At 28.1% G+C, this 19,478-nt stretch overlaps 1 protein-coding gene across 1 annotated transcript; it reads left to right on the top strand.

Moving 5' to 3' along the window:
- Positions 1–33: 33 nt before the first annotated feature.
- On the top strand, positions 34–17,256 carry LOC114124312 (ATP-binding cassette sub-family G member 8). Its single transcript, XM_027987530.2, has 15 exons — positions 34–278; positions 12,406–12,585; positions 12,664–13,003; positions 13,074–13,267; positions 13,337–13,493; positions 14,057–14,165; positions 14,288–14,523; positions 14,613–14,826; positions 14,892–15,083; positions 15,192–15,375; positions 15,455–15,595; positions 15,657–15,807; positions 15,882–16,005; positions 16,226–16,512; positions 16,589–17,256. The coding sequence occupies exons 2-15, from the start codon at positions 12,413–12,415 to the stop codon at positions 16,826–16,828; spliced, it is 2,742 nt and encodes a 913-aa protein (XP_027843331.1). The 5' UTR covers positions 34–278; positions 12,406–12,412; the 3' UTR covers positions 16,829–17,256.
- Positions 17,257–19,478: the final 2,222 nt, after the last annotated feature.

The raw sequence follows: 19,478 nt of genomic DNA, 5'->3' as shown, positions 1-19,478 counted from the left end.
TCTCGGACGATTTCACACACCGCGGCAGTTCGTATCTACTGCCGCTGACTCGTCCGTCGTCCGTGCCGCAATATTCCCTCCAAATGTGTTGGTAAAGTCGTGTAGTCAAAAAGTGCAAAATTTTTTTTTTTTAACCGCGATTTGACTATGACGTGAGTAACACAAATACTAAATACCAAAGTGCTGCACGATAATCAAATATATTTACAAAGACCGCCACAGTGGTTCAGGAGCATTCGATTATGGACAGATAGCTGAATATTATACGTCTCTGTGCGGTAAGTCTATTATGTATAATTAGTTAATGATTGTAACTGTATGGTTTATTGTTTTATATGCAAATAATTGTTACGTATTTGTCGTTCTTGAGAGCGAAATGTTATTCCAAAATATTTACACTTTGATTGAATCGTGTAGGTTTAAAGAGGTGGGTAGATACTAGATATACATAATCGGACAACATTGTCATTGTTTAGTATACTGCAACGGGTTGGTCAAGTCACAGGGGCGTCCCTCCTGTCGACCGAGTACAAACAATTGTTCAGTGAATGTTTATTTATGGTTTTTTTCTAAATGACAACGGGGCGCGGTTATATTCGTATGGCAAATCTGTAATACAATAATATTATCATGTGGGTAGAAAAATTACAAAAAAAAAAAAAATCAGTGACCAGTCCCGGAGGAATGCAACGCGTTGACCTCTAAACTTGGCAAGGGGCACGATAATGGGTATTGGGTACTCATAATATTATAATACTTGCTGTACAGTTTCTATATTGGCGTCACAGGGAGCTTATCGCGTTTACGGCTGTATTTCGGCAGTATTGTTGTGTGTTCATTGTACAAAGTAGTTACGAATAAAGTAGACACAATTATTGTGAAGGTTGAAAAGGACCGTGTTTACGTCTTGAGGACAAATTTAAGTGGATTAATGTCCAGTTGATAAGTGCAAATATGTATAATAAAGAGCGAGTGCACCATAGTGTTTTAAAGGCATGAGGTGCTTTGCTTTAACGAACCGTTCAAATATAGTAAATGTATACACAGTTTTATCGGACAACCATCTTAAATAATATATAGATATATTATTATTTATGCATTTTATTAACATTGTCCGTCGTTAATGCATCCAAAAATGTTATACTTTAGTGTTATACTCTTACCATACTTATAAATTCGACTGAAGAGGTTTTATCGATAATATAAATTTTATATTTTAATTACCACTACAATAGCGTAATAGACCAATTTTTTTAAGAGAAAGGGAGTTCGGAGAGGTTATTTTTAAAAATTAGGCGACCTTAACTGACCAAAAGAGGCATATCAGAAAAAATGTCCAATAATTTAAGAGTTCATCTTTAAAATCCCCTCATTAGTATATCACTGTACTATAATATTGTTATAATAGTCAACATATTATTATTTATTAATTTTTACTTATGTACCTTTTAGAAACAATTGTATGTTTTTATATTTATATAATAAACAATGTATATTATAAAACGGTAAAAGTTAAACGTCTGCAGGCTGTAGCATTAATATTAATGTGACTAAGTACTATATTAATTTTTTAATTTATAATTGAAATAAATGATGAACAGACTTCGTGTTTTACAAAACTAATTATCAAAAACGCAAATATTTAAATTATTATTTTATCCTAGTTTATTAATATGATTATAATGTATATTATATCAGTAAATTTATTAAGTGTACAACAAATTTAATCGATAATATGTACCTATACACACAATACACATACATACATACATGCATTATGTCTGACTTGTCTGAGTAATTGTAATTGAATCATTAGAAGTTCAAATTTATAACTACTCAACCTTCTATGTCTATGCAAATCTTGTTACTATTTGTTGTTTAGGTTTTGTTTTTACGTGTTCAGTATACAATATGCTCATGTAATAGTCATGTACACCTATTCAAAATGTGGCACTTGACACTTTATATTGTTGTACACAATATTTACTTCCACTAAATATTAGATACTTACCTACGTGGTTACGTACTACAGACAATAATATTTGTTATTTCCAAATGTTTATATTATAGTAATTTTGAGTATTTTGACTATTGTGTAGTTAGTATAGGTATATTCTTGAATGTTTTTATATTATTTCGAAATTAATAATGAGAAACAATAAAATAGAAGGAATAATGACATTTATATAAAAAGTATAATATTTAAGATTTTTACATATTAAAAAGTAAAAGGGGAGAAGTAGGTAACCACTCTAATATACATTAGGTGTCGTGTTGAGTGTACCTGTTCATTGAGTAGGTCACTGTAATGGATGTGTTAAATTTGAATTCAATGATAAATTTCATACGAATGACGATTCCGAGCTAAGGTACTAAGTGTATTTTATGATACATTAATATATTGCTTTTATAGTAAGTCATTTAACAATTAATAATATAATAGGTTAAATTTATTTTTCCTGAAAACATTTCATGCGAAAAAATCATTGTGTGTATAAAATATACTATTATACGTTAAAAGTACCCAAATATTTTCGTTCAAATTTTAACTTAAAATTACTATAAAAATAAATTTACTTATAGTTCTTGTATTTTTTTGTTTAAAAAAAATCATCTATATATTTAAGTTTAAGGGTTTGGATCGAATAAATAATTTTAATCCACATTTATAAAAAAATTAACTAAAAAAAAACAAGTGTCAATTATCTATATATATATATATATAAAAAAAAATATCACAAAATATTTTAAAAATTTAAAAATTTAAGTATTCAAAAATCCTATTACAAAAATATGATAAAAATTACAAGTATCTGCAGTTATTTGCTTTTTGAGCTACACCTAATTAATAAAATCGATTCGATCACAAACTTATTTTGCGTAAAAATTATCGTTAATCCTTAATAAAGAAAATTTCAATTTTGAACTTTTAAAAGTATCATTTGATCTATATCTTATCAGCAATTACCCTTAAAGTTGAAAATCAAATCATTTTTTTTCTGAAAATCATAGATACATATAAAAGACATAAATCATTGTAAAATAAATTAAGCATTCTTTTTGCTTTTTTTAGAAACTTAAACAATAGAAATGCATTAACTTAGTTAAGGGGATTCGATACCGACTGTTTCCATATTTCTAATACACGTGGAATACAGACATTTAGACGTTTTTTTTCTAAATTCACTAATTGATCTAGTGCAGCGCTTCTCAACCTGTGGTACGTGTACCACTAAGGTATACATTATTAATAAGCAAAAAAAAGGACAGGTGGTACGTAAAAATTTTCTAACTGTTTTAGGTGGTACGCGATGTCGTGATATAAAAAGGTTGAGAACCGCTGATCTAATGAAATGATGATACATTTGAAAATAGATTTTAATTTGTCATTAAGACTATTTGACATAGAATTCCTAAAATTTTAGATTTTATTACCTTAAATGCAAAAACAGTTCTATAACAAAATTTTCATATTTAAATTTTTTAAGAAATTTTAATAAAAAAGAAAAAAATGTGGAAAAGTCGATGTCAAGTAGATTTAACAATAAATTCAAATCTGTTTTCAGATTTCTTATAACTTCACAAGATCAATCAGTATATGGTAATATACGTTAGACAAAAAATACGTCTTAAGTTCATATTCCACGTATGTTAAATAAAGACAAAAATAGTCGGTATAACAAATCCCCTTAACATGAGTTATACATAAGTAATGACTTATGATTAATAAGTTTTGTGGGTGTATGTTCAGAAATTATTAAATACAATAAATTTAAAAGCATAACTTTAGGATCTATGTAAAATAAATTTCAGATCATTGTTTATTATAGGTTAAATGTTTTCATGTGAGAAGTTCTTAGAAATAGTTTTTATATTGAACTTGATTTTACAAATGTTGAAAATAATATTTTGATTGCAGTTCTCAAAGGTTTTAAGAACTTACACTATATGCATGTGTATATTATTGTTATTGTTATTATTATTATTATTATTATTTATATGTCTACTTGAGTAATTTGAGGATCTGCCGATCTGGTCATTATTATTCAAACGTACAGAACAATTTCATATTATTTATTATAGGTATATTATATAAGTATATAATATACATATTTCTAAGCACTTGAAGATTTGAGATAAAATTGTTATTAATTTTAATATAAAATGTAAAAACATAATTTGTTGCTATATTTTCTTTTACAATTTTACTGTTTTTCAACAAATCAATTTTATTTTTACTATCTCTGATCATGATCTAATTTATAAAATAATCTGTATTATAATTGCCAATAAATTATAAAATCAAAATAAGTTAATTGTAATGAAAAATACGTTTGTATATTAAACATTATAAAAAATAAAATAATAGCGTTATTCTAAATTGACTAAATTCTAAAATTTAGAGTAGGCTGCACCTATTTAATACTATATTATAGTCTATAGTTCCTACTGCTATTACATTATATTCTCTCACGTAATACATTTTTCATTATAAACATTCACTTACTATTGAAATAACAAGCATATGGTATGTACCTATACTATAATATCACGTATTCACGTAGCTATTATTATGAAACCTGTGACTACAATATTATAATCTAATGTTATTTATTTTTGCTAGACGTATAATATTATAAATACATAGTTTCGGTATTAATAGGCAATAGCTGCTATGATCAAGTTTTCCATACAAATAGGTTCACATAAATCATCAAGTATGAATGAATTAAAAAAAAAAACAGTTTTTAAATTATTCTACAGATCTATTCGGCAATCTAAAAGTTTACAGTTGGTTTTTTTTTTTAAATAAATATTTAACGTTATTCAGAAATGCTTGAATGAGCATACAATAGCTAGTAAAAAAACACATTGATATGTGAACTGTTCGCATTTGAATATATTACAATTATTTTGAATTTAGGTACCTAAGTAAAAAATATGTATTTCATAGTAATTTAAAAATATTAAATGGCATAAAGCTATCTATTGAATATTAGATACTTACTATACACACCTTAAACCTACTATATTAAAATTTGAACAGTTAAACTAAAAAAAAAGTATAACAATAGTAATAAATGTATTTATGGCATTGCATAGAAAAATAAGTATAGATTAAATCATTTCTTTTGAATTTAAAAATTATGTAATGGATATTTTTATAAAAAATATTATTTGATAGTAAATATTGTATAATGTCCACTGTAAATGAACATTTTAGTTGGTTTTTAATAGTTTAAATAAAATCGTATTTTAAATTTATTTATATTCGTCATGGCTTGTGTATTGTCATTAATAGTTTTACGTTCATTAGGTTTTTTAGTTTTTCTTATAACTTTTATTAGTTATTACAATAAAATATCCACAGTTAAGTCTTGAGTTAAAATATTATTATTTCTTTGAACATTATTGAAACATAAAATATATCTGTTTTATGGTTTCTAGAAAATGTTTATTTATACCAATTTACATTCACAAGTATTAAACTAATTATTATTATGCCTACATACATTGTGTATAAATGACTTTTTATGATTATATATTATACATACTACATAGAACCGTGGTTAATATTCTAATCAATTTACGAAATTGAATACATTTAATTATTTTATATTCATGTATAGGTACATATTAATCTACACGCGGCTATTATTAATGTATCTATTGAATTGTAAGACTAATCGATTTTATAGTTTACAAATGAACATTAATTAAGGTTATAGATCTATTTTATAACAGGTCATTGAACGATCTGTGTCCAAGAATGTCATCGATTCCACGGTCAAAGACGTCAATTTTGTGATGATGGTAATCGATTCTACAAGTTTGTGTTTTTTTTTAGGTTTGTCCTTGACACGGATATAAAAAAGATCATTCTCTCGTTTGTCATTTAATTTTAGTTTTTGTCTTTTTTCTTTTAACCATCATCTTGGCGAGATATTTCCATAGCGTGAACAATCGCTCGGTAGAGAGCATTGGCATGTATTCCTGTGGTGCAGATATATGTATATTGCATTATATATATATATACATACTATCATTTTATTATATATATACCGAAACAGATCTCGTTCCCAGGATCGTTCTAATTAGCCTCGAAAATGGCCACTGAATGTTATTAACGAGAAGAAAAAACGCCAATTGTTTGGTTTGTGAACGAAATTATATAGTACTCATTCCTGGCACGAAAAATTCCAGGACATTATAGTGGGAGATACATTATAGTATAGGGCGCACTATCAATGTACAATAATACGAGTATATAATAGCTATGCGAGAACGGTACTTTTGTGTGTATAATGAGTATATACTATATATAGTATATACCTAAATCTACTGTGGCAGTGTTGAAATATAGTCAATCAAATGTGTTCACATCTATATAAAGTCATAGTATAGATCAAAGTGGTCTATAAAGAATAAATATCTATATAGACGAATTATACATTTTTTTAACAATATTATCATAATAGTTTTGACAATATACATACACACGATGTTTGGTAGCGTCACAGGCATCATATACATTAAAATTGTATAACTTAACAATAATGTTTTCTTATTGTTTACGTTTTAAATAAGTTATTTTGTTAACCAATAAATAAAAATAAAAAACGAAGAAGTTAAATAGGTATATAATATTATACTCAATAGAGGTCGATAACCTCTCAATAGTTTTAAAAATACAAATCGATCTCTATTATTTCGTATACATGACGACTGTTAAGTAAAATATCTAAACGTATTTTTTTATTTTACTACGAATGTTAAACCGACTACAAAATATGTACCTATCTTAATTTGAATGAAACAACTTTTATTACAATAGTAACCTACAAAAACTATGCCAAACAACATTGTATAAACATTGCTTGAGTTTTGCAGGATACAAAAATCTAAACATAAGACAATTTAAATGGCATTTAGTAAATTCATTGCTATTTACTTTTAGTATTTTTGTGTGATTTATATTATATACCTTACCTAGTGGCTTAGTAGTGTACCCATTATAACCCACCTACTTCGGAAACGATTATTACAATATTGTAGCGTGCTGTAAGCCTGTAGAGTGTAGACTATCAACACTACATTTTTATATACCACATAATCAATTATTATTAAAATGTACGTAACTCTCAAAAAAATATTTTAATAGTTATTGATATATACACATAATTTATTTTAAATAATAAAAAAAAATATTTTATTTTTTAATTTCCATAATAATTATATTATTTTTTATATGATTTGACTCTTTGAGTTCAGGGGCGGATTCAGGTATGTGGTGGCCCCTTATGCATAAACAAGAAAATATTTTTTTTTACTTATTAAAATATCATAAAATTGTAGAGGCCCCTGGGTTGCAGCCCACTCAGCCCTTCCCTAAATTCGGCCCTGTTTGAGTTTGTATAACTTAAATCACATTGCAATTATTTAATGTTTCTAAATAATTACAATTAAAATTATTGTTGATTTATATAATTTATACTCAACATTATTAAATTTGATTGATATTCGCACACTACATATATAATATTAAATAATAGTCCTCAAGTGTCTCGGCAGTTCCGATTATCAAACTATAGTATACTGTATACTGTCTAGTGTCCAGATCGTATGCGATCTATAATCTTATATATGTAGATATATTTAATCAACTTTATGCTGAATATAACTGAGTCTACTTTATTTATGTTTTCGGATAGATACTCAGTTACAGATACATAATATGAATTATATATAGAACATCCCATATAGACCTGATATAGTTAACATTTGTTATTGAATGATTTAAATCGAAATATTTGATACTTACTTTAAAATACTAATAATATTTTTTAATACCTAATATTATAAACATTAAAATATTAAATGTTACAATCTATTTATTCATCATTGCTTACTTATTGTTTAGATATTTAATTGTATTCATAATTATTGTAGCTTAATTATTTTGAATAGACTATTATTTATTATAATATTTAAGTTTATGATTTTAGGCTTAGTTACTTGTTAGTAGATATTTATCATAACCATAAATCAATATTATCATTATAAGACAAACGGTTACTATTTTACTAAGGCTGTTGCAGGGTGGTTTTTTGACTAGTGTAAATGAAAAATTTGTTTGATTATGAAGATGTAAAAAATTTAAATCTATAAAATTATTGTAAAAATTATTTATTATTGCTCGTTGTGATGAAATCAATTTTTGCTAAGAAAATAAAAATTTTAATAAATAAAAATAAAAAATATTATTGATATTCGTAGATCATAAATATCAATAAATATATAATCTATAATATCTTATTGTATTCAAAAGTAGAACCTAACCTTATGAAGTCTAATGACTGTTTTATTAAAAGAAAAAATTACATTTAATAGATATTATGGATGGATTACATAAATAGAAAAAATTATTCACTTAATCTTATATTAGTAATTACAATAATTACATTATGTATATAGTATTTTTTTATATTTAATTGATTTTAAATTGATTCTCAATCCACATTCATTATAAAATTAGTACTTAAAATGCAATTTAAAAAAGGTAGGCAACTTGGTACCGCTGTACTCGTATTGTGAATTATGTATTTAAATGTCGAGTAAAACATTGTTATGGGAATGTTAAATTTGAATTCGATGATACATCATTGTATATAAAAAACAATTCTAAGTTAAAAAGTCTGTCGAAGTGTCAGCCTATATTACTATTATACCTGCATGATGAGTTTTTTAATATAGCTATTAAAGTAACATATTTTATTTTTAATATTACGGTAGGTTGATATAATTACTTTAGTTGTATAAAGTTAACAATTTATATGAATATATATGATTTATTATGTTGTAGAGTCCTAAAATTATTCTTTTATTGTTTGGGCGTACAGCTGTCGTTTGAACTAATATCCAAAAAAGAATGTTATCAGATCAAGTTACTTTAATTTTAATTTTTAATTATTAAAAAGTAAAATTGTTGTGGAGAAATTAGGTTTAAAAATATTAATATTGTAAAAGAGAAAAAGTAATATAGGTTATGGATATCTAGCTGGTTTGGTATGTATAAATAATGCATTTAGAAGATTAATAAGTTATACAAAGAAATTACTCTTATCTGCTTCTTTCTTCCACTTTTTCATTGATGACTTTTAATCTACGATATTCAATTACAATTATTTTACAAATAATAGAAAACAATCAAACTAGTCTATATATGTAGCTGATTTGAAATATGCTATAGCTTAGTAAATTGAGTAGACCATACATGTTAAACATTTTATAATTGTATCCACTGAAGTTTGAAAATTTAATAAAGATATTCTGAATTATTCTGAAAAAAATCTTATTCTGTTTCCAGTTTTAAGTATTATTGTATACCTAGTACTAGTATACAATCTAGTGATTGCTACCATAAAATTTAACACACTAAATAATGTGTAGATACATAATTATAAGAAAACTTATAATACATAACATTATGTAAAAATGTAATCAAATAGTTTTTGATTAAGTAACTTCTAGATATGTAAGAATGATAGAAAAACTTCAATTGCGCTGTTTAATACTTTCGTTTGTACTTACAATATAATTTAGAAAAAAACGTGAATTATGACATCACGATGTTATAGTAATGAACAATAGAATCATGTAAAATATAATAAACTATAACAAAACCTAACTAAGCAGAAAGATAACATTTATCGCTTTCAAAACAACAATCGGTTGTACCTAAGTATAACTTGGGGAAACATATTATAGTGTATTTTAGCAATAGGATTTATGGTAATCTGACACTCGTCCAAGCTTGAAGCTTAAGAGAAAGCCATTATACAAAAAAATAAACAAAAATAATTTTCTATCAGTTGATCAGTTGAATATATTATAATGTCGGAATTTTTTTTTTTTGGATAAACAGAGTATTATATTGATAAATTATAATACCACTAGCAAGACCGGTTTGTGTGGTTAATGGACGATTAACCGATTGATGGCATACATGCTTTGAGTTCAAGTACATTCTTTAAAGAAGACATTCATGAATGTTTGGTCAATGAACTTCAAAGAAACAAAAATCTGTTAAATGTATGTTAAGTGTAGAACTTTTACTTATGAATCTTAGATTTTAATAGGTTTCTTCGACGGTTAGAAACTTTTTAACAACAGCTATTTTTTAGTATTCACAATCAGTATTCCGTGTCATTTATATGTAAAGCCATAAAGGTTAGATACTAATATTGTAAAATCCATTTTTGCGGTTCGTCAAAAATTAATTGATTTTTGTTTACAGTAGACCATTTTTGTTATAAAGAAAGAAGTATTATACAAATATTTTATACAAGTATATTGATATCACACTGGAATTAAATTGTTATTGGTGACGTCTAATGTTTCAATTGTCGTTATTATTATTCATTGTTTTGTTCGATAGTGTTTGTACGTGAGTAAAATGATCAGAAAGAAGTGTGTAGGTATGCAAAAGTTTAAGAGGATGTATTTTGTATATATTATTATGTACGAGAAGCCATTGTACGCGTGATGATCTGGCATAAAGCAATTTTTTCAACAAATTTTGAACGTGCACGAATCTATTGTAGAATATTTCAGTAAGCGGTTATGGACCACACACACCGTAACTATATAATATTATATACCTATTACCTATATTTGCCTATATACATGACTATACTATGCCACGTTCCATTCGGATGCGTGTGTACTCGGCCACCGTCATCCCACCGAGATCGGAAATAAAGTTCTGTATTACTCGCCCGTCGTTACGTTTATGTACGACAGTGGCCGTATACCATGACTGCAAAACATATTATTGTTGTTGTTATTATTTTAACATAATATACATTATTGCCAGGTGGTCTATAGGTCCCGTCACGGTCCTCGAGTGTATATAGTTCATCATCACGGCTGTCAGATATCGGTTGTCGTCGTCGTTATTGTGTTAATGAACGATGTTAAATTGTTCGTGTACACACTATATACACAACCCGGGAGAGGGGAACATAAAAAAAAAAAACAAATTAATAATTGCATCGACGTATCACGTATAGTACTATATAGTGTGTATCGTACGCAACGGTAGTACATATATAACCTTTTGTATAAAATACATATTATTATACGGCTAGTATATAGGTATATAATCGTTTCCAAACGGGTTTCGATCGTTTTTACGCCGGTTCTAGGCTAGTAGGACTGTTGTAGATCGGATGTCGCGCGTGCCGACCGCGCGACCAGTTATTTTGCTCGCATTATTATCATTACCGTCATCGTCATCATTGCCGTCGACGGCATTTTCCGTCCATCCATCTATGTATAATATAATAATAATTTTAACTGGGACAGACGAGCGGCGGCATGAGAGATCGACTACTTTCCTCGCGGCGTACGAGATTCCGCGCGCGTATTACGCACGATGTTTATTATACGATTTCCTGTTGCCGGCCGCCTGTTCTTCTCCCGTCGGCTGTATAGCAGCTGTCGTTTGACAGCATCACGTGTACTGAAATTAGAAAATTGTTGTACCTAGCTGGCTAGCTCCAGCTATATTTTGTAATTTACTCTCGCGGTATATATATCGCGAAGCCGCGGGTCGGGTTGTGTATAGATAATGATCCAGACGTAATTTTCGAGTTCGACGGCCGAATCTTTTATTAAAGCTAGCTTGCGTGGGTGCTTCGTTTGAAATATATAATACACGTGTACTGCACACCAATACAATATATAATCTACCGGAGTCATTGTCCACCGCTAGCTATATTGTTGTAAGAATACGTCTGTTGCCTAATGGGTTTTAGATAGCAATGCGTATTGTATATACCCACAACGTCTTAAGATTAAAATTTAATAATCCGTGATAGGATTACATTTCGATTTAAAAAAGGCCGAGTTAGGGGGTTAGGTGACTTGACTTCGTGTCGAATATTTTTATACCTATATATGAAACCGCAGCGACTACCGTCATCTGGTCATTTTATGTGCCACCGAGCAATACGTGGTTTAAATGATAGAAAGTTGATCATGACCCAACAAATATAATAGCGAATTAATCGTAATTTTGCTTACGAAACATTAGAATTTTTATGCAATCTCGATTACAATATTTTTTCCTTCGTTATCGTTGATGATAACAAATGATTAGCAATCACTATATCCGGTGCAGTTCGAATCGGTCTTTAATCATTTGTGTCAAGTATACGTCTAATTAATACGCTATCGAATGGAAATTGTTTCATGTAAAATGGTCAAGGGCGCGATGTGTTTACATTGGTCAATTAATATTATTATTGCATTTTATTATTTTAGTATCATAATGTATAGTTGTCGCTTGAGCGGATGACCACTGTTTTTATTTTGTTCTCATAAATGGTTTTAATTTCCCAGAACCAACATGCCGGGCCCGAGAAGGTTTAGTAGTGGAGGAGTAGGCGGAGGAAGCCAAGCGTGGGAAATGGGTGAACGACGATATTCTGTAGCCGGTATAGATCCTCATTTAAGCCACCATGCGGTCACGTCAATGGGACCACCAGCATCTGAAGATCTTCACGCTTGGAGTATTTACAGGTAAATGTCTCTTTAAATACATTTTATTCATTATACTTTATGTATATATATTATACATATATATACTTATTTTTTTAGGCAAAATTTAAATTCTGATTTCACGGACTCTGCTCTCGGGTCGAGTGAGAAATCCCCCCTTCCATATGGTAACTTTCAGTTACGCGAATCTACTGTGCAGTCCATACTCAGCCATCCACGATATGGTCCAAAATATGATGTACACAAATCGCCTCTGAGTTCGAATATGTACACATACCTCAAATTTGGCTTACCTAGAGTATTTCCACCCAATAGTCGCAGGGATGGATCCAGTGGTTATGACTCAAGCGAGGATGGAGCAGCTATACGCAGCCAAAGACCTTATACGAGAACCAGAAGTGATCCGGACTTTTGCAATCACGCACTTTATCACGGCGGGGTAGGCATAGTTTATTTTTCATATAACAAAACGATTATTAATTATTGTTTATGCACATCTATTATTTTAGCCTACTTTACAAAGAAATCATCCAGGTCGTCGAGGGAAAAGTATAAGTGAAGCTAATTTACTTGCACCTCATGGATATCCTATTCGACAAGAAATGCCAACAATGCGGAGAAGCGTACATGACTTGCGAGCATTATCTGAAATGAATCATCATCATCATCATCATCATTACACTAATCCAGCACATCATTATAGGTACTTATACTTCAATAATCTGTCTTTAACTAATTTACATCAAGTAACTTAGATTTGTTTCTACTACAGTTCTCATCATTTAACTAGTGGTCGGCCAGCTTCCATAGCGGTTGTCGGTACAACAGCTACTACACCTAGAGATAGAAGTATTAGTATGATGAGCAATTTAAGTCCAAATCGGTCAGACATTTACGGACAACCTGCAATTGTTTATCCATATCTTCAGGTAAAATAATATTATCTAGATTCTAGAGATACTAAAAATGATTTACAAATCATATTTTTCGTAGGTATGACTTACGTTTATTTTACACGCTTATTTAAAATTTAATTTACATTACCCTTACAAGCAAAAATGTATGGTTAAGTATGATCAATGTTACTAATGAATTCATTATATGCTTACTTAATAATCAATAAATGACATATGATATATAATTGATTTTAAAGTAATATTTATTAATTTTGAAACCATAGAGCAAATAGCGTACTGTTATTTTAAATGCAGTGTAACTGTTTTTACACGCCTAGTGGTTTAATAAAGCAATTATTTTGAATGATATTTCACTTTCATATTATACACTCTGGTGAATTGTTACGTGTTATTAGTATTATTACTTATGTGTATAATTTTTAAATATATACATATTGCTTATATACCTATTTGATGATACAAAAATATTATTTCACATAAAATATTCTGAAATAAATTGAATATGTTCATTTAAGTTCAATAGATAAATTTTATAACAAGTAATAAGAATAACTAATGTGTAATTAACATTTTAGGTAAGGGGACTAGAAGTACCTGGAAGTTCAGATGGAAAAAGGCCAAAAATCCAAGGGATTTCGTTTGAAGTTCAAGCTGGTGAAGTAATGGCTTTTATGATGACGTCTGGTACATAAAATTTATTTCACTTATATTTTTATTGATTTATTTTAACAATTTACACATTTTTTATTTATTTAAACTAATTTATAATATATTTTACATTATCTAGTTTTGTATTTTTTTTCTAGAACGAGAAGGAGAAGCTCTTTTAAGTAGCCTTGCAAACCGCCACCCATGTCATGTACAGCATATATTGCTTAATGGCCAAAATATTTCTATTTCTTCATTTTCTAAACATATTGCTTATATACCTGCTGAAGCTAAATTAGCTCCTAATTTAAGTGTAGCACAAACTTTAGCGTTTTATTCTCATTTACGTAAAGCTCCTGTTCGTGCCATACCAAAAGTATCTCAAACCGACCAAGTTCGTAAATATTATCATATTATATTTATATTAATAAACATTTTATACATAATACATTGTGTATAATTATATTCAAATTTCTACTTTAGATGGGAGTACTTATTGAAGAATTGGGTCTAGGACAAGTTTTAAATACCAATGTTTCTGAACTAACTGCCTCTGAAGCTCAAAGATTAAGTGTAGCATGCCATTTAATGTCTGACGCAGAAATTATAATGCTTGACAGGCCAACAGTAACAATGGATATATTCGACACGTTCTTTCTAGTCGAGTTTCTTAGACAATGGGCGGCTGGTGCACCAAGTAAGTGATTATAAACTATACATAAATTATAATAGGTAAACCAATAAAATGTTGAACTATTGTAGCTGGTGTAAATCCACGTATCGTAATGGTGACACTGCAGCCACCTACTTATGAAATATTTACTATGGTTTCAAGAGTTGCATTAATATCAGTCGGCCACTTAATGTATTCTGGTCGACGTAGAAATATGTTGCCATATTTTTCATCGGCTGATTATCCGTGTCCAGCATTCAAAAATCCTTCTGATTATTATCGTAAGTCATAAATCAATATCAAATTATAATATAATTTATACATTAAACAGTCAATACAATTTTCTGATGAAGTATTAATATAAAATGTATATACAAATATATTTTTAGTTGACTTAGTCACGCTAGATGATTTATCAGCAGAGGCCATGTTAGAGTCAAGTCAACGAGTAGAACAGCTTGCGGATTTATTTAGAAGAAGAGTCGAACCTTTACCAGACCCTGGACCACCAAAACCTTTGCCAGGCAAACCACGAACTGCAATTGTGCCAATACAAATCGTTGCCATAATATTGTAGGATATACATAATATAACTGTCATTAATTAGGTTTATAAATAACTAATATCGTATTATGTTTTTTTATTTATTTAGACGTCACATGGCGTATTCACAGCCCAGGAGTAGTTTACGATGGGTTTCTAGGTTTTTCATTGCAGGTATAATGTCTATAATTTTTGGCACAATATTTTCGGATATTCCAGCTACGGATCCTCAACTTTCATTTGGTGATAGGTATAAAATACCTTTAATGTTTATAGTCGTATCAGATGATATTTAATTTTTTTTTTTTCAGAATGGGATTCTATTACAGTATTATGATAGTAGGAGCACTACCACTCATTTTACAAATTGCATTGTATGATACTCATGGAAATGATCGTGATTCTATAGAAAGTGATATTGCTGATAATTTATACAGTCGATTTGTATACATCGTAACATCTGTGAGTAAAATTAAATAGTAGTATGTATAAAAACACAAATGTAATTATTTTAATTAATTCCTTTTTTTCTTTAGATTTTCTGCAGTATCCTTCCCTCTGCTTTAATTTGGATAGTATATTCTGTGCCGGCATATGCTATGTCTGCTCTCTACCATGATAATGATGTATACAACACGGAACCGTTTTTTACATACTTATGTGAGTATATATAAAATATAAATATGAGTACACTGTACAGTATGTAGAAAATATATTATAAATGTTTTACAAGTAGGTAGGTATACCTACAGACAGTACCATAAAACATTTCTACTTATATTTTATTGTAGTTAACTGTTAGTAAATAACTAATTACATTTATATTATGTAATTTAAAAATATTTTATTTACTAAATGTTATATTATTTATATTTTAAAGTGAACGTTGCAATTCATATGAGTTCACTGCAGTTAATGGCAACAGCGATAGGATATCTGATGCCTGACCGTCTCAGTTCATCTGTATTAACAACCATTACTGTTCTTGTATCCGGCGTTGTAAGTGGTATACAGCTCAATTTTTCCGATCTTAAAAAAATACCTGGTGCACGATTTTTTTCGACTTTATCACCGACTAGGTATTTTATGTTGCCATTATTAAAAAAAGATCACAGTATCGACACTCTCTCTTCACTCGCTTCGACCCTGGTGTGTCGCAACAAACAGGTAAATAAATAACGAGTTAAATTTAATTTAATAACTTATCATCGTTTCTATAATTTTTATATATTATATTGTTTAGATCCAACATCAAGACATAATTGTACAATTACCATGCCCAATCCCGAATGGTACTGCAGCCTTAATTCACCATGGTTTACTGTCACCGGCGGTGGAACCTTATGCTATATTCCCCAACAAGGATTCATTATCAGTCGGCCTCTATTTATGGGGATTTTTCGCTTTAATAGTTATAATTTTCTTCATAAGTATAAGTAAATTTTGTAACAGGTTTCACAAAGTTTCTCGCCCACAAAGATAACTGAAGATTATTATTAAAATGTTAACTTTTAAGTTTATTTACAAAAAATTATATATTTACCGAAAACAAATTTTGTGTGAAAGTACGAGGTATTTTCTATATAATTTTATTTATAATATATATATTATATATATATATATTGTTAGAGCTACTATAAATAATTAAATATTTTATCAAATTCGTAAATATACGTGATATAAATGTTATGACAGATAATTCGTCATTTTTATGTTATATATTTATATTATTGTGTCAAGTCAAGTGCTAGATCAAATTAAAATGTACAACGAATAGTTATATTAATTATACAGTAATATTGTATGTATCATGTGTATAATATATTATATATCTGTAAATTAGGTAAATAAATCCTACAAACTAGAATTAAAATGATTGACAATAATTTCTTTCGTTTAAATCGCTCAATTTTTTTTGATTTTATAAATAAAATCAACTTAAACTATTAGTAAATCTATGTAATTTTAAATATTTTTGTATAAATAATATATTGTATTTTTGTATTAACTACCTACTATTTGTTAGTATATTAATTAGAATAATTTAATAGATAAGGTAAATACTATATAACTATATATTTATTGGTTCATGTTAATGTTATTTATTTGTATACGTATAATATTTAAAATTGCTCACTACAAAATAATATATATATATACATAAAAGGTAATTCTTATAACAGTGAACACTCATATCTTGAATAGTATTAAAACTTTACAAGCTTTCTTATTTCTAAATTGCGATTATTTATAGTAGATAATCGTGATATAAACCTTAAGTATTTACAACAATGAACAAATATATTAAACGTTTGAAATGTAATTGCTACATATTGAAATTTATTAAAAAATATACATCAGAATATAAAATTAAATATGTATGTTATCATTCAAAAAATCAAAATTTAAAACAGAAAAAATTATTTTGCAATAAATTCAAAGTTTTTAAAGACGTTACTTTAAATTGTTTAATATAATGAGTATTACCTGTTTAAAGAATCACCAAATTTATTAAAGAATATTTAATTTAAAGTTACAATTATTACTTATTGTAAAATTGTGTAACAAATATAACAACGAATATTGTTTTAAAAATACTAAAAAGATATTTTCAATTAAAATACTTTTTTACAAATAATCATGTAAAAAAAGTTAATTCTCTGTGTGACATAATTTTTTATAGTTTTATACTTGATTTTAAATAATTACCTACATATATTATGAAATATTTAATTATTTCAACTTAAAAGGTTTAATTGGTTCTGAAATTTTAACAATTATATTCTAATACTCTTGGCTCATTCCTATTATATTATATTACTCATTTTTTCCTTAGTTTTAAGTTTTTCCGTTGTTGACAGTTTTTACTTAGGTAATATAGGTTCTTGCAGGCATTGTGATGTTTCAATATTTAAGACTTATGATGTATAAACTAAATAAAAAAATTATCAAATTTTTAATTTTATATAACATAATATGTGATATTATGTCCATTCCGTTATAAGGTTATACTATAACCGTTATAGGTTAGGTATTTGTAACGGATTTTCAGGGACATCACGGGAGTAGGGCATTCGATTGTTTTGTTTAGTTGTTATAACGATTTTTTTTTTGAAAGTTTTCTCCATTGATAATCAAATTTGATTTTAGTTCTTATTTCTTAACATTAAGTCATTTTTTATTAAAATAAGTTTTCTAGTTTTGTTGAATGTTAAATTGTTTATAATCAATTAGTTGTATTCAACTATTTAAGCAATCGAGTACCTACTAAAGTCTTTTTTGATAAAAATCTTCGATTAAAAGAAATTTTCAATTATTTCATCCTTTTTAAAAATTGATTAAAAATGAGTCAAACAGAGTGACATCACTGGTCAGTGGTCAGTAGTGTAAAAGTTTATGGTCTTGCATTGTATAAATTTAGGTAGGTAATAATTGTATTAGTCATCAACACCATTAAATGTCATCGTCCAAACCCATGAATAAATTATAAGGAAATTATCGTGACAATGGATCAATGACTAATGGAGGAGTGAATAATAATTTAAACATTACAATTTTGTTTTAATAATTGTCAACTGATCATATTTTATCTGATTATGAATAACTAAGATAGATAACTATAACAATAACTATAACTGTATAGATTATAAGAACGGAAAATTTTATAACCAAGTATACATAAAGCCAATTTCAATAAGCCAATACCAATTATTATTTTTTAATTTCCTAAATCACATAAATAACATTGGAACCGTACAATTTTTTACCAACAAATTTTGATACCTATCCAATTTAGGTTCTTAAGAAAATCGAACTTTGCGTCTATTTACCACATTATATAATAACTATAGCTAGGATATTCGATATATTAGATTATTCGACTAGTTCGTCATACGGTTGAATTAAAGAACTGCATAAGGAACGAGTAGATTTGTTATTATTATAAACGACACAACACAATTATTAATATTGCTGATCTGTACGCGTAAATAAAAATAGACGGCCCACGGTACTGACAATGACAGTTGTGTTTGAATTCGGACACGACGGCGCTATCTCTCGGCGGACGATCGTCGTGCTGCTAGACCGCCAGATAGCGTTAACGTGCGCACCGGTTGCGTACAATTTGCCCG

The sequence above is a fragment of the Aphis gossypii genome, chromosome 2 (assembly GCF_020184175.1).
Source record: "Aphis gossypii isolate Hap1 chromosome 2, ASM2018417v2, whole genome shotgun sequence".
In the NCBI taxonomy this organism is placed as follows: Eukaryota; Metazoa; Arthropoda; class Insecta; order Hemiptera; family Aphididae; genus Aphis; species Aphis gossypii.
The sequence above is the reverse complement of the archived record's forward strand: the minus strand, read 5'-3'. Positions and strand labels throughout refer to the sequence as shown.